The following is a 12,680-nucleotide window of genomic DNA, read 5'->3' as shown; positions in this document are numbered from 1 at the left end:
GAAGAGGTTGTGGTGATGCTTCGGGGAGCCTTAGTACTCACGGATCAAAGAGAGGTTGTAGTGATCCTACGGGGAGCCGTAGTACTCAAGGATCGAAGATAGGTTGTAGTGATGTTATGGGGAGCCGTAGTATTCACGGATCAGAGAGGTTAGGGTGATGCTATGGAGAGCCGTAGTATATACAGATCATAGAAGTTGGGGTGATGCTATAAGGAGTCGTAGTACTCATGGATCAGAGAGAGGTTGTAGTGATGTGACGAGAAGTCGTAGCATGCACTAATCAGGGAAGGGTTGAGATACTGCGAGGGTGGTAGTACTCTCTAGTCAGTAAGAGAATGTTGGGATAAACTATTCTATGATTAGAGCATAACGCGGAAAGGTTGTTTGGCTTGGGTAGCCCAAATATATGAGATATGGTAGCCTGATGGTTAAATTAGGGACGAGATTGTGGTTATCTCATTTTTCTAGAGTGGTTATATTGGATGGAATCATGGTTGTTGTAGATGGGTGAGTTAAGTGTGGGTTGCGAGTCATCAGTCTCAAAATGAGTAGTTCTTAGGGCGAGTGGTCCAACCTGGGAAGGAGATATGAGGTTTCAGATTTAAAGAATGAGTACTTTTCTAAAAAGTTAGTTGTCATCTGGAATTGAGACCAGAGGTTCAGTGTTTGGATGGGATAGTGTAGTGAGTTGCATGAAATTATTGAACCTTAGATGTCAAGTGTCAGGAGTGAGCTGATACTCAAGTGTGGATTTTAGTGTTCGCTGGGGATAGAGAGAATTGGTAACTTGTGTGTTACCATGGGTTGAAACACTTGTTGTGGGAAGTAAGTGGTGGGTCATGCATGGATCTTCTTGGGAGGATCAGTAGTGAAAGGCGTGGGTAACCTAGTGCTCAGGGTTGGAAAAGGAGATCTGGCAGGAAGTTAAGGCTTGCGATTGCTATACGTTAGTAGATGGTTCTGATTAAACACAAACATTTCCCTGAGTTCGAAGGCAAGGTTTTGAGAGTATTTCTTCAGACGAGATTTCGATGATAGTGCAGGGGATGGGTTCCCTGTGTAGCGTGATCCTTTCGCTCCTTTGAGCGGGATAACAAGCACATGGTGCGATTGGTATGGATGATCGATAGCAGATCGATGGTTTTCGTTAGGGAGAATCAGAGGAACAGTGAGTTGTCAGAGTTGATGATTCTGGTAGAAGGTGGCATGAGGATAATTCGTACGGGAGGTGTCCTCTTTAGTGATATTGGTGTGGTATGAGATCCTACGGTGGTATCTTACGGGTTATTGGATTCTAATTATGTGGGGTCAAGGAGCGATTTCGAGGACGAAATCTAATTCAAGTAACGGAGAATTGTAACATCCAGATTCTTGGGTATGTTATATTATTTATATATTTTGATTTAATCGAAGGGACTCGGCGAGTTGGTGGATTGACTCGTCGAGTAGGGGCGCGATCAGGTGACGCGTTTAAATGAATGGACTCGACGAGTCGAGCATTGGACTCGCCGAGTCGGCACTGTGGAGGAAAACCCTAATTGTCCGGGTTTGCGACCTATTTAAAGAGCCTTAGGGTCTTCAATTGCGGCTATCCTTACCCTGGAGAAACCCTAAATCATCCTTGAGATCTTAGAGAGTAAAGAAGAGCCATCTTGAGCATTTTGGTGTGTCATTTCTAAAGAGAATATGAGATTCTAGCAAGAGGGACCAGAAGGCGTTGATGTACTGAGGTTATGAAGCCTGGAGCTACACTTTAAGGTAACAAATCGGACCATTTCTCCTGTTTGATGTTGATTTCATGAATCTAGGGTTTCTTAACCATTCTCATTAGAGGTTTATGGAATGCTTGAGGTCCCAATGTGGAATAAGCCTTAGATCTGGACCATGGGAGGTCCAGAGAGTCCCTTATGTTCAGCTTTATGCAGTCACATAGAGATTTTGAGCCTAGGTTTCCATTTAGAAGGCTATTTCTTCATTTATGGCTTTAATCATGATGCATGGACGTAAATTTTGGACCTTTATGTGATTTATGGGTGCTAGAAGGATAGATTTACAAGTTGGTGAAGCAAATCTGACCTCAGAAGGTCAGATGAGTTTGGTCATGGAGGAGACTCACCGAGTCCATAGGAGGACTCGATGAGTCGAATCGAGTTTACCCGAGTTTCGTGATCAATGGAGACTCAACGAGTTGAGTGGGTGACTCAATGAGTCGAGTGAGACCTTGTGAGGAATTTGATTACGCGTGTGGAATCGCCGAGTCGTTGCCTGACTCGACGAGTCTGGTCAAACTTGGACCGTTGACTTCTGTTGACTTTTAGGGTTTAGTCAACTGGTGGACTATTGGGCTAGGGGAGGGGTAGAATGGTCTTTTACCTTTCTGGGAAGCATAGTACGAGACTTGTCTAGCCTTTGAGAGCCACTGCTGATTTAGAGTTATTTATTTATGTGATTAGGCGGCGGCTAGATCGGTATTTTGAGTTCGAGACTTTTCGAGAATTACCCGAGGTGATTCTTCTCACTATACGTTACCTTGAGTGGTAGTTATGTGTGACTGGAGGGTCTTATGTGCTTACATTGAGTATTATGTTATATGTGATATGCTATGCATCATGTTTTTGTGATTTAGGCTATGTGGAGTTTATAGACCGGACCGGAGGGTCCAACAATATAGACCGGACCAGAGGGTCCAACGATACAGACCGGACCGAAGGGTCCAACGATACGGAACTGGAGGGTTCCGCTGAGACACACCGACCGGAGGGTCATATTGTAGCCTTGAGTGGCGTATGTGTTATATGTGGCATTTTGGGTAACTCACTAAGCTTCGTGCTTACCGTGTTATGTGTTATGTGTTTCAGGTTCTTCAGAATCGCGGGAAGGCGGCGGCTCGATTGTACACACACAAGAGAAAAGAGTGATGAATACAGATCCTGGAATTTCATAATGTTCTGAAAACCTTGTTGATGATTTTTAAATAAAAAGTGTTTGTATAGAATAATGTGCATTTTTATGAAATAAAAATGAATAAAATAAATTTAAAATTTTTCGGTGTTGCATATCATACGTAGATGACGTTGACACTGATTTATTTTCAGTCCACGATCTCGATGACATGGTTCAAGAATTAGGGTACAAAGGTGAACAAACTCTTTACTACCGTTTTTGTATCCCTGAATTTCCCTTAGACTACGGGCTATTGCGTTTAGGTAATGACAAAGATGTTATTAAATTGGTTTCGTATGTCCCTAAGCACAGACTTGTAAAGGTCTATATTGAAATTGGTCAGACTAGGGTAGCTAGTTATTTTAAGTCTCCTTCCAAAGTTTTTATTGAGGAATTGGAACATGAGAGTGTGTCACCGAAACTTAATAGAAAAAAACCTTTTAGAAGAGAAGTAGGACCGTGTAGTAAAAAGCTTGAGTTAGACCACCCTGCCAACCATGTTGTTGACCAGTCACAGGTAATAGATATGGATGAAAGTTAGGATCAATCAAAGACTATTGTTCCATATGTTATGTCTTAAGTTATCCAACGAAGTAATGTAATTGATGTGAATGAAGGATTGATCATGGGCCACAAAGAAGAAGTGTGTAACGATAATTTAGGCTATCTTGCAGAGGAACCAAATTGTGAAGATATTAATGGACAACAAAGTGTAAGACTCGATGAATTTGAAGCATTTACAGATGATTATTCAACTTATGTTGACTTTGATGCTGAGTACACTGTACCAAATGGTGAAGACAATCAAGTAGAAATGGAAATTCTAGAGGGCATGGTAAGTGATGATAGTGGAGATGCTTTCTATAGTCAGAATGGAGATGGTTCTGATTATAGTGGAGATGATTCTGATGATAGTGACTACATTGTACATGATTCTAACTTGCAATTTGATGTGGATGTAGACATGAGTGAATTCCAAAGTGTCGTGGATGTAGATGAACATGGAATTTTAAACAAGCAAATCGAAAGTATAGGGACTGACATAGTTGATGAAGAGTTGGAAGTTATTCAAAGTGATGATTATTAGTATGCAACATTTTATGAAGATGAAAGGACAAAAAGCTTAAGGAGTTGAGTAGATCAACCTCATGCTCACATGGGGAGATCCATTTAAAACCATATAGGGTGGGTAGTTAGGTCTTTTGAAACTTGAATTATAGTTTAGTTGTTTAAATTGTGGTAATTAGGACTTTTGTAATGTTTGTATGGGTTAAGACCTTCCATCAGTAAGTATGTTGAAACTAAGTGTCATGTTTAAACACAGACTTGTAATGATTTTATCAACATTTTGCTTATGAATTACCCTCTACAAACCTTTCTCAAAAAGATGCATGTATAACAATGTATATTTGAAATACCATTCCTAACCATTTGCAAGATGCAATTATAACAATGTATCATACGAAAATGCACATCAAAAACACTGATTTATAACCAAAATACATAATCATCATTTCCATTAACTTAATTTATTACACTTCATACAACAAAATGAAACAAAAAATACCCATTCCATTACAATCCAAAACCCCCTGAACTAGTTAGATGCGTACAAAAGAAACCAAAACCCCCTATCCTATTACCATCCAGATCCTTCAACAACCTTACTGGTTAAAATAAAACCAAAAAAAAAAAAAATACATGAACAAAACAACATTAATTGGTAGTTCCACAATTCTGCACTTGCAATCGCAACCCTCTCTTCCAATCGATTCATTGATCTTATCAAACCTGGAATCACCACCAATGACCTAGTACACATCAGGGGGTCAACCCACCTTACGAACCTACATCTTGAACAATTCAAAAATTACCTTCCTGTGTTACGATCCGTCCATGAGGTCAACTTCGTTGTTTCCATTCACATCTACAAATTGCCATCTTTGACACTTGTAGAATTCGTTTTGCAATTGGATGCACAGTAGAGTGAGAGTATAAGAGGGTGGGTGCGAGAAGGGTTTTCAAAATATCAGACATGAATTTGGTTATAAAGAAGAAGGCACATGTGAAAAAACCGATTTGCCCTTATATTATTTTAATGAAATAAGAATTAACGGTAGGGTTCTAATGGTGTGATGGATAAGGACCATCTGTCAAAAGTTTTGAAAGCATAAAGACCACCTATGAGGTTCTTGAACCACAGGGCCTAAACTTTAGATTTTGGGAAACCACAGGGACCATTTATGATGTTTTTTCTTAAATAAATAATAACATGAACACAAAAACTCTAAGCTTAACATTTAATTTGTGTAAAAACAGCAACATTTAGGTTATTAAACAAAACCGTATCTTTGCAAAACCGTTTAAATAGGTAAATAACCTAATGATAAGTATTGTACAAAAATAAAAATTCTATTTAATGAATGCAAATTTTAGTTCTAAGTAACGGATGTTAATATACTCTTCTACGAAAGAGCTTCTAACTCAGCGGTATCAGATGTGTCGTCCCTCTTTGAGGCCGAGGATTCAAGTCTTATTGTGGAAGTGTTAATTTAGGAGTGAATTATATATTTGTATTTGGAAGTTCTAAAAAAATACACTCTTTTATAGAAGTAAGTACTAAAAAACATTTTGGGTGATTCCACCGAAAATAAATGGTGCCGGAGTCTAGATAAGGTACCGTAGGAGCCTTCACCGTCGCATCCTAGGGAAGAGATCGTCAAACATTCCTTCTCCACTACTAATTACCCAAAAACTGCTCTAAGGTTGTCCCACATAAAATAAATGTTTTTTTTTGGCATGCAAGCTTGAAAGGCTGCCAACTAGGACTAAGGTTCCGTTTGATACACATCTTTTCAGGTCCAAACAGATTTTTCTGGCTGAATGGACCGAAAAAACTGTTTGAACCAGGATTTGTGAACCGAATCCGATGTACTTTGTTTTGTAATTTTCCCTAGTTTCATTAGTTAGAATAAATTCTTGCCGTTCAAAAAAAATATTAAAAAAAAGTTATGGCAACGGATGGACATTATTGCATACATGGTAACAAACTCAAACATTGTGGCACAAATGAGTGAAATATATATTTCAATTATTTGCATGTACAACAACACATAATCGTGATCATGTCGACATACATTTAAAATGGAACAAGCCTTTTGAATCAACTTCAAGGACCGGTAAAGTTGAAGTTTGCACAAGAAGTCTTATTGCTTAATAAAGAAGAACTAAACCCTAAACTTGAATTCTCAAGATCAAACAGCAGGAAGTTATCCTCCATCTGAAACGTCCCGATCACTATCCCATGTTCACTTGTCTCACCACCATCAACAAAAGTAAGACAAGCCACATTTTTCTTAACTTGTTTCATCGAATTACTTGAGGATATTATCCATTTCTTCCCATCCTCAAGTTTCAAAACAATATCAGGAACCAGCAAACTAACATGGGAACGACCAATTTGATTCTTTAAACAAAGTCCAAAAGGTGCCATCGGCCTTACACGAAGGATTCCCATTGTTGCAATTGATATGATATGAACCAATTGCTTGTAAATGTCTCTCCTAAGAATCGTGTAAGGCTCAATCGTACTAAGCTTCGTTGTGCTATTTGAAACATCAATGGATCTTCCCTTAACTACAACCGATTTCACACCAATAAAATAACCAAAAGAATCAGGATAACTGAGCAACGGAATATAAGATAGAAGACTTCGAAGATCCACATCTGAGTTAGGAAGAAGATAATATGGTCCGTTCCCACTGAACATAACTCCATGAGCAGACATGGAGCTAGGCAAACATAAACAAAATGTTTTTGTGAAAGGTTGAAACTGATAAGCTGGAAATGCATACCGAGATGTGGAAAAAGCCATTACACCAGTAACATTTGCAGGGAATGACTCAAACATAAGCTGGCTACGAACCAAATATTCTGGAAGAGGGTTTTTCCCATCACTTCCCCTGAACGTGAATTCGTCAAAGTTGAGTAGCGCGTGACCACACGTCCCGTTAACTGGGTTCACAACATTGACTGGGCATGTGCAGTCTCCCCAACCAGGTAAAGTCGAACTGTTGGTTACTGGAAGACATGAAGGACTTTCGTAAGAGTAAGATGTGCGAACATTCGTGCATTGATACTCCTGACAAGAAACTGGGGCAGGGCACGTGGGGCAATTTCTGTTATAAATCAAACTATTCCAGTCCACAGTGCAGTTATACCATGTGAAAGGAGCATCTATGTCTATAAGGAGGTTTTTATAAAAGATGTCTCTGTTTACCCATGAAGTGATCATCAACTGAACGCTGTAGAGTGGTGTAGCAAGGTCTGTATGTTTGGTTATTGGTGCAACTTGGGATTGTGCTACGGCTTCAGGTTCATGGGAAATGAAGGCTAGAAGGAGAAGAATTAGTTGTAGATGAGGAAGCATATTTGTATGTTTTAGGATTTCCAAGTTTTGAAAATTTAGAGGGGAATCATTTGGTTTTGTAGATATATGTAACGAAGAACTCGTTGATCCACAACTCATAGTATTAAAGTTTAAGCAAATACAACATGGCTAGTAGTTGAACATTTGAATTACGTGTAAAATAAAATCATAACTTGATTATGAAAAGTGATTGAACTTTATGTGAAAACAAATCAAGACTTTGCACTTATCTATTGTAAGTTTTATATCTGTAAACCTATGATTCAAAAGCCTTGATAGAAAGCATTTAGAAAATCTAATAGATATCACAACTACAAAAATAAATAAATAAATAAATAAAATCCTGTATAGGGTTAACATAGTATTGATGAACTACATAGCTTTTACTAAGCTATATGTAATGTTCTATAACCAAATCGTTTTTTATTTTTTTTTGGAATCGGATAACTTAAAAGTAAGGCAAATTATGTAGTCATCAAATCTTAGTTGGAGAACTTTCAGCCAAAACATTTTTTTAAGAAAATATTTTTTACAATCTTTTTTGAATGGCCAAAAAAACTAGAAGTTTAATAGTAAAAAAAGAAAACAACACGCGGAGATTACAAATTCCTCAAATGAATATGTAAACTAATAAACTTAGAATAAAAGTTGCTAGGATTTTATGGTTGAACCAAAAAGATGAACACAAGAAAAACCAAAAAAATAGTTATAAGGGTTAAAGATTTAAAATGCTAATATATATATATATATATATATATATATATATATATATATATATATATATATATATATATATATATATATATATATTTGATCACTGAGTTGTTATTATTATTATTATTATTATTATTATTATTATTATTATTATTATTTATTTATTTATTTATTTATTTATTTTTGTCTACATTTTCCCCTTTAAATTGTTTAACTTACACATTCAGTTTTTATAATTGATTACTTCTAATAAACTGGAAAAAGACTTAATAGGATAATATATTTATTATTTTGTACATATTTAATAGTTAATATTTTTTTTGCACATTTAGTCCTTAATATAATTTTTATTGCAAAATAAGTCCTTGTTGTATTATTACATATTCAGTACTGATGAACAGTTTCTTTAGATTATTCTGACAACATCCTATATGAACAATCATTAATGAGATGTTTAGGGTTATTCATGCTTATGGACATCACGACCTCGACAGTGGCGGAGCTTCAATCTTTCATTTGGGGGTCCGAAGATATATTTTGTATAAAAATTGGTGAACATGGAGGGGGGGGGGCATAGTCAAAATTTTATATTTTTGGGCCTAATATGTAGAAAACTAAAGCATAGGGACTATTTCTGCCAAAAAAATCAAGGGGGGGGGGGGTGGATAGCCCCCCTAGCCCTATATAAGATTCGCCCTTGGACCTCGATTGCATGGTCTTAAGACTTATTTTTTGAAATTCGTAACTTCTTCATACGTTCTCAGATTTTAATAATCTTTATATACACGGGTTCTTATTTGAGTTTGTTACAATTTTCGTTTAGATTACACTAGTTAAAAAGTAATATACTTTTACTTCTGATATTTATAAACATGCATTCTTTATGAATGTATGTGTAAACGTTCTTTTTATAATACCGGAAGTAAAAATATATTAATTTTGAACGAGAGTAATTTAAAGAAAATGTATAGTAGAAAAAATACGAACGTATGGAAATAAAGATCGTTAACGTAACAGATCGTATGAAGAATAACTGTTTGGTTTTCTAGGTTGTAAAATGAATAGATACTTATGAGCGAAAAAACACTCAAACCTTAAGTTCACATGCAACCTAGAAAGGATCTATTTTCTTTCTATTGATAACAATAAACTATGAATCATCAAGAAACCATAGGGAAACCCTACGATTATCGAAAATCATGTTTAGTGTAGGTACATACCTTTTGATTATTATCGAAAATAATCAAATTAAAATCCTCTTGAGTTCCTTGGAAAGCAAGCACCAAATACTTTTGCCTCTAATGTCTTGTACCAAAAACCGTAGCAACTAGAAGACTTGAGGAGATGAGAGAGGGCAGATCAAATTTTCGGCCTTTTCTTATGCTTGAGAATCTTAAAAAATTACAGGCCAAGGGGTCTATTTATAGCTGAGATTGGAAACCATGGACAACCCTAATTGAATATAATAGTAAGATCTCAAATAATATAATTATCCAACTCCTTATTTATCTATAAAGAATCATTCTAGAACCCTTATGAGGCTCCTAAACCGCCCCCTCCTGTGAATGTTAAGCAACCTCTCTCTTATTCAACTATTGAACAATTATAGCTTTGCCCATACACTTTTAATTAATTCTAATTAACCCCAAATTAACTTCAATTAATTTCTGATTAATTCTTAATGAATTATTATTATTTTGAATTTATATATTAACCATATAATACATTAATAATTTAACAAATCGGTCTTTCTCTCTCTCTCTCTCTCTCTCTCTCTCTCTCTCTCTCTTTCTTTCTCCAAAAGTCATTCTATTCAGTTACTGGTTATGAGGGGTAACCCAAAAGGACTTTGCTTTTAATTCATGAATATACTAATTTAGTTATTGGATTTAACACCTTAATCCAACAATATCCCACATGGATAAGTTTGTAACTATAATCGCAAACATAGATGTTGAAGTTAAACATCAAAGAGTGCTTTCGAAAGCCACTATCAAACTCCAATTTAAATCAACTATTGGCCCTATGATAAGTGAACAACTATTCATTTGTTCTTCATGATATCGTACGAACCAAAGACATCGATTAGAATCAATCTCTTTGTCCAATATTCGGTTTCCTAATTTCTCGATTTGTAAAGACTTTATTAGACTTCAAATTGAACACATCAACTAGTCTTGGCTGGGCCCAACACTATATAGTCAACATCAAATCAATGAGGGGCCCAAAGATATCGTTTTTCCCATTACATCAAAAGGACTGATTAAACTTTGACTACATAACTATAACCTTTACTTACCAAATCATACATGATACTACATTTTATAACATTAAGTTACTGAGCCATTTAGTCAACACCGATATACAACTGATTTGTAAATTACAAATTATGTATCTCCATTTGAAGAATAGTAGATAATATCGTTTGAGAATTGGTTGTGACTAGATCCATGAAGTAATCTCTAAGCGTGGGTTTATCCAATAGTTAAAATATCTATTTTTTAAAATACTCATGAATATTACAACAAATCCAATTACGATGTCTTGAGCTCAATCAACAATCTATAGTCAATTCATGGCAGTCTTAGTTCACTACTTACTTCCAAAAGTATGAACGACTTTGGAAGTTTTAATAATTCAAGTTATTTAGGAAGTAAAATGCGCAAAATGAAACACATGAACAAATAATTAAATAAGGTAGTACAATACTTATAAATAATTCTCTATTATTCATTCGCCAAAACAATTACATTTTTTTGTTACAAGTTTCGAAATATCACCTAACTACTAAAACTCACATTGTCACTTAAGCCTATGCTCCTAACATGTTTTTAGTGTTTAACTCTGCTCAAAGACTTTGTGAAAGGATTTGCAACATTATTCTCTTATGATACTCTCTTCACCAAAATTTCTCCTTCTTCAACCCAATGTTGAATGTAATATTACTTTTTGTTGATATGCTTAGATCTACCACGATCTTTTGGTTCTTTAGTCAAAGCAACCACACCTTCATTATCACATAACAGTTCCATTGGTTACTGAATAGTTGGAATGACTCTAAGATCTCCTATAAACTTCTTTATCCAAGGCACTTCCTTTGATGCTTCAATCACTAAAATCTGCTCTGCCTTATAGGTGGAATCAGCTACGGTGTCTTGCTTGGAACTCTTCCAAATAACCGCTCCCCAATTCAACAAGAATACCCAACCAGACTATGAAAAAAAGTTGTGTCAGTCTATTTGAAAACTGAAGCCACTATAACAACTTACTCTTAATTTATCACTATCAACAAGAACTAGAAACATGTATTTTTTTTCTTTTTAGATACTTAACAATATTCTTCACTGCTATCTAATGGGCTCTACTAGGATTTCCCTAAAATCGACTATCCATGCTCAAAGCATAAGACACACCTGGGCAAGTACATGTCATTGCGTACATGATAGATCTTATAGGCGAAGCATATGGGACTCGGCTCATGTTAGCTATCTCTTCACCAATATTGGGACGTTGAGTCATACTCAATTTAATGGTATTATGAATACAATTCTCCTTTCTATGAATTATCTATATTGAAACACTTCACTATTTTATCCAAATATGTACTCTAGCTAAGAGCAATAAGATGATTCTTTCTATCCTGATGAATTCTTATTCTTAAGATATAGGGTACTTCCTTTTGATCCTTTATAGCAAAACAATTTTCAAGTCAAAACTTAGCTTCTTGCACGGTTGGATCGTTATTTTCTATAGGGAGTATGTCATCAACATACAACACTAGGAAAGTCACTATATTCCCATTAGCTTTGACATATATACATGACTCATCTTCACTTCTAGAGAATCAAAACTCTTTGACTTTCTCATGGAATCAAAGATTCCAGCTGCAAGATGCTTCTTTCAATCCATAAGTGGATTTCTTAAGCATATACAAACTATTAGGAAATTTGGCAAGTATAAAAGCCTCTAGTTACTCATGTAGACGTCCTCCGATAACTTCCCATTAAGGAAGTAGTTTTTACATCCATCTACCATATTTCATAATCATGAAATGCGAATATAGCAAGCATTATCCTAATAGGCTTAATCTTAGCCACTAGCAAAAAGGTGTCATCATAGTCAATCCTTTGGCTTTGAGTAAGGCCCTTAAGGACCAACATATCTTTGAAAGTGTATACTTCCCCATCCATGTCAGTCTTCTTCTTGAAGATCCATTTGAACCCAACTGTCTTTTAACCAAATACATGATCAAACAAATTCCATACTTGGTGATTATACATTGACTGAATCCACTCTCCGTTGCCTCGTTCCATTTAGCAGCTTCAGGGTTAGCCTACTGGATCGTCGAAGAGGTAATGAGTTGTTGACCAACTCAACTAGAATTTCTTCCTCATGTTGATCGCTAGTGTTGTGTAAGGTTCCTTCATTGGATGACTCTTGAATTTCTTCAATATTAATACCATTCCTACTAAGATATGAGCTTTCTCTCGTGAAAGACCCTTCTTTGAGCTATAAAGACCATGTTATCATTGTTGGATTAGTTGTCTAAGCTAATAACTAAAGTAGTATAATCTTAAATTATTACCAAAGTCCT

At 35.8% G+C, this 12,680-nt stretch overlaps 1 protein-coding gene across 1 annotated transcript; it reads right to left on the bottom strand.

The window, feature by feature from the left end:
* Positions 1 to 6,083: 6,083 nt before the first annotated feature.
* On the bottom strand, positions 6,084 to 7,382 carry LOC145034046 (putative aspartic proteinase GIP2). The gene has a single exon (XM_078982474.1). The coding sequence runs from the start codon at positions 7,370 to 7,372 to the stop codon at positions 6,113 to 6,115; it is 1,260 nt and encodes a 419-aa protein (XP_078838600.1). The 5' UTR covers positions 7,373 to 7,382; the 3' UTR covers positions 6,084 to 6,112.
* Positions 7,383 to 12,680: the final 5,298 nt, after the last annotated feature.

This window comes from Lactuca saligna, chromosome 3 (assembly GCF_052625555.1).
Source record: "Lactuca saligna cultivar CGN05327 chromosome 3, ASM5262555v1, whole genome shotgun sequence".
In the NCBI taxonomy this organism is placed as follows: Eukaryota; Viridiplantae; Streptophyta; class Magnoliopsida; order Asterales; family Asteraceae; genus Lactuca; species Lactuca saligna.
This window is presented reverse-complemented; position numbering and strand designations above follow the sequence as displayed.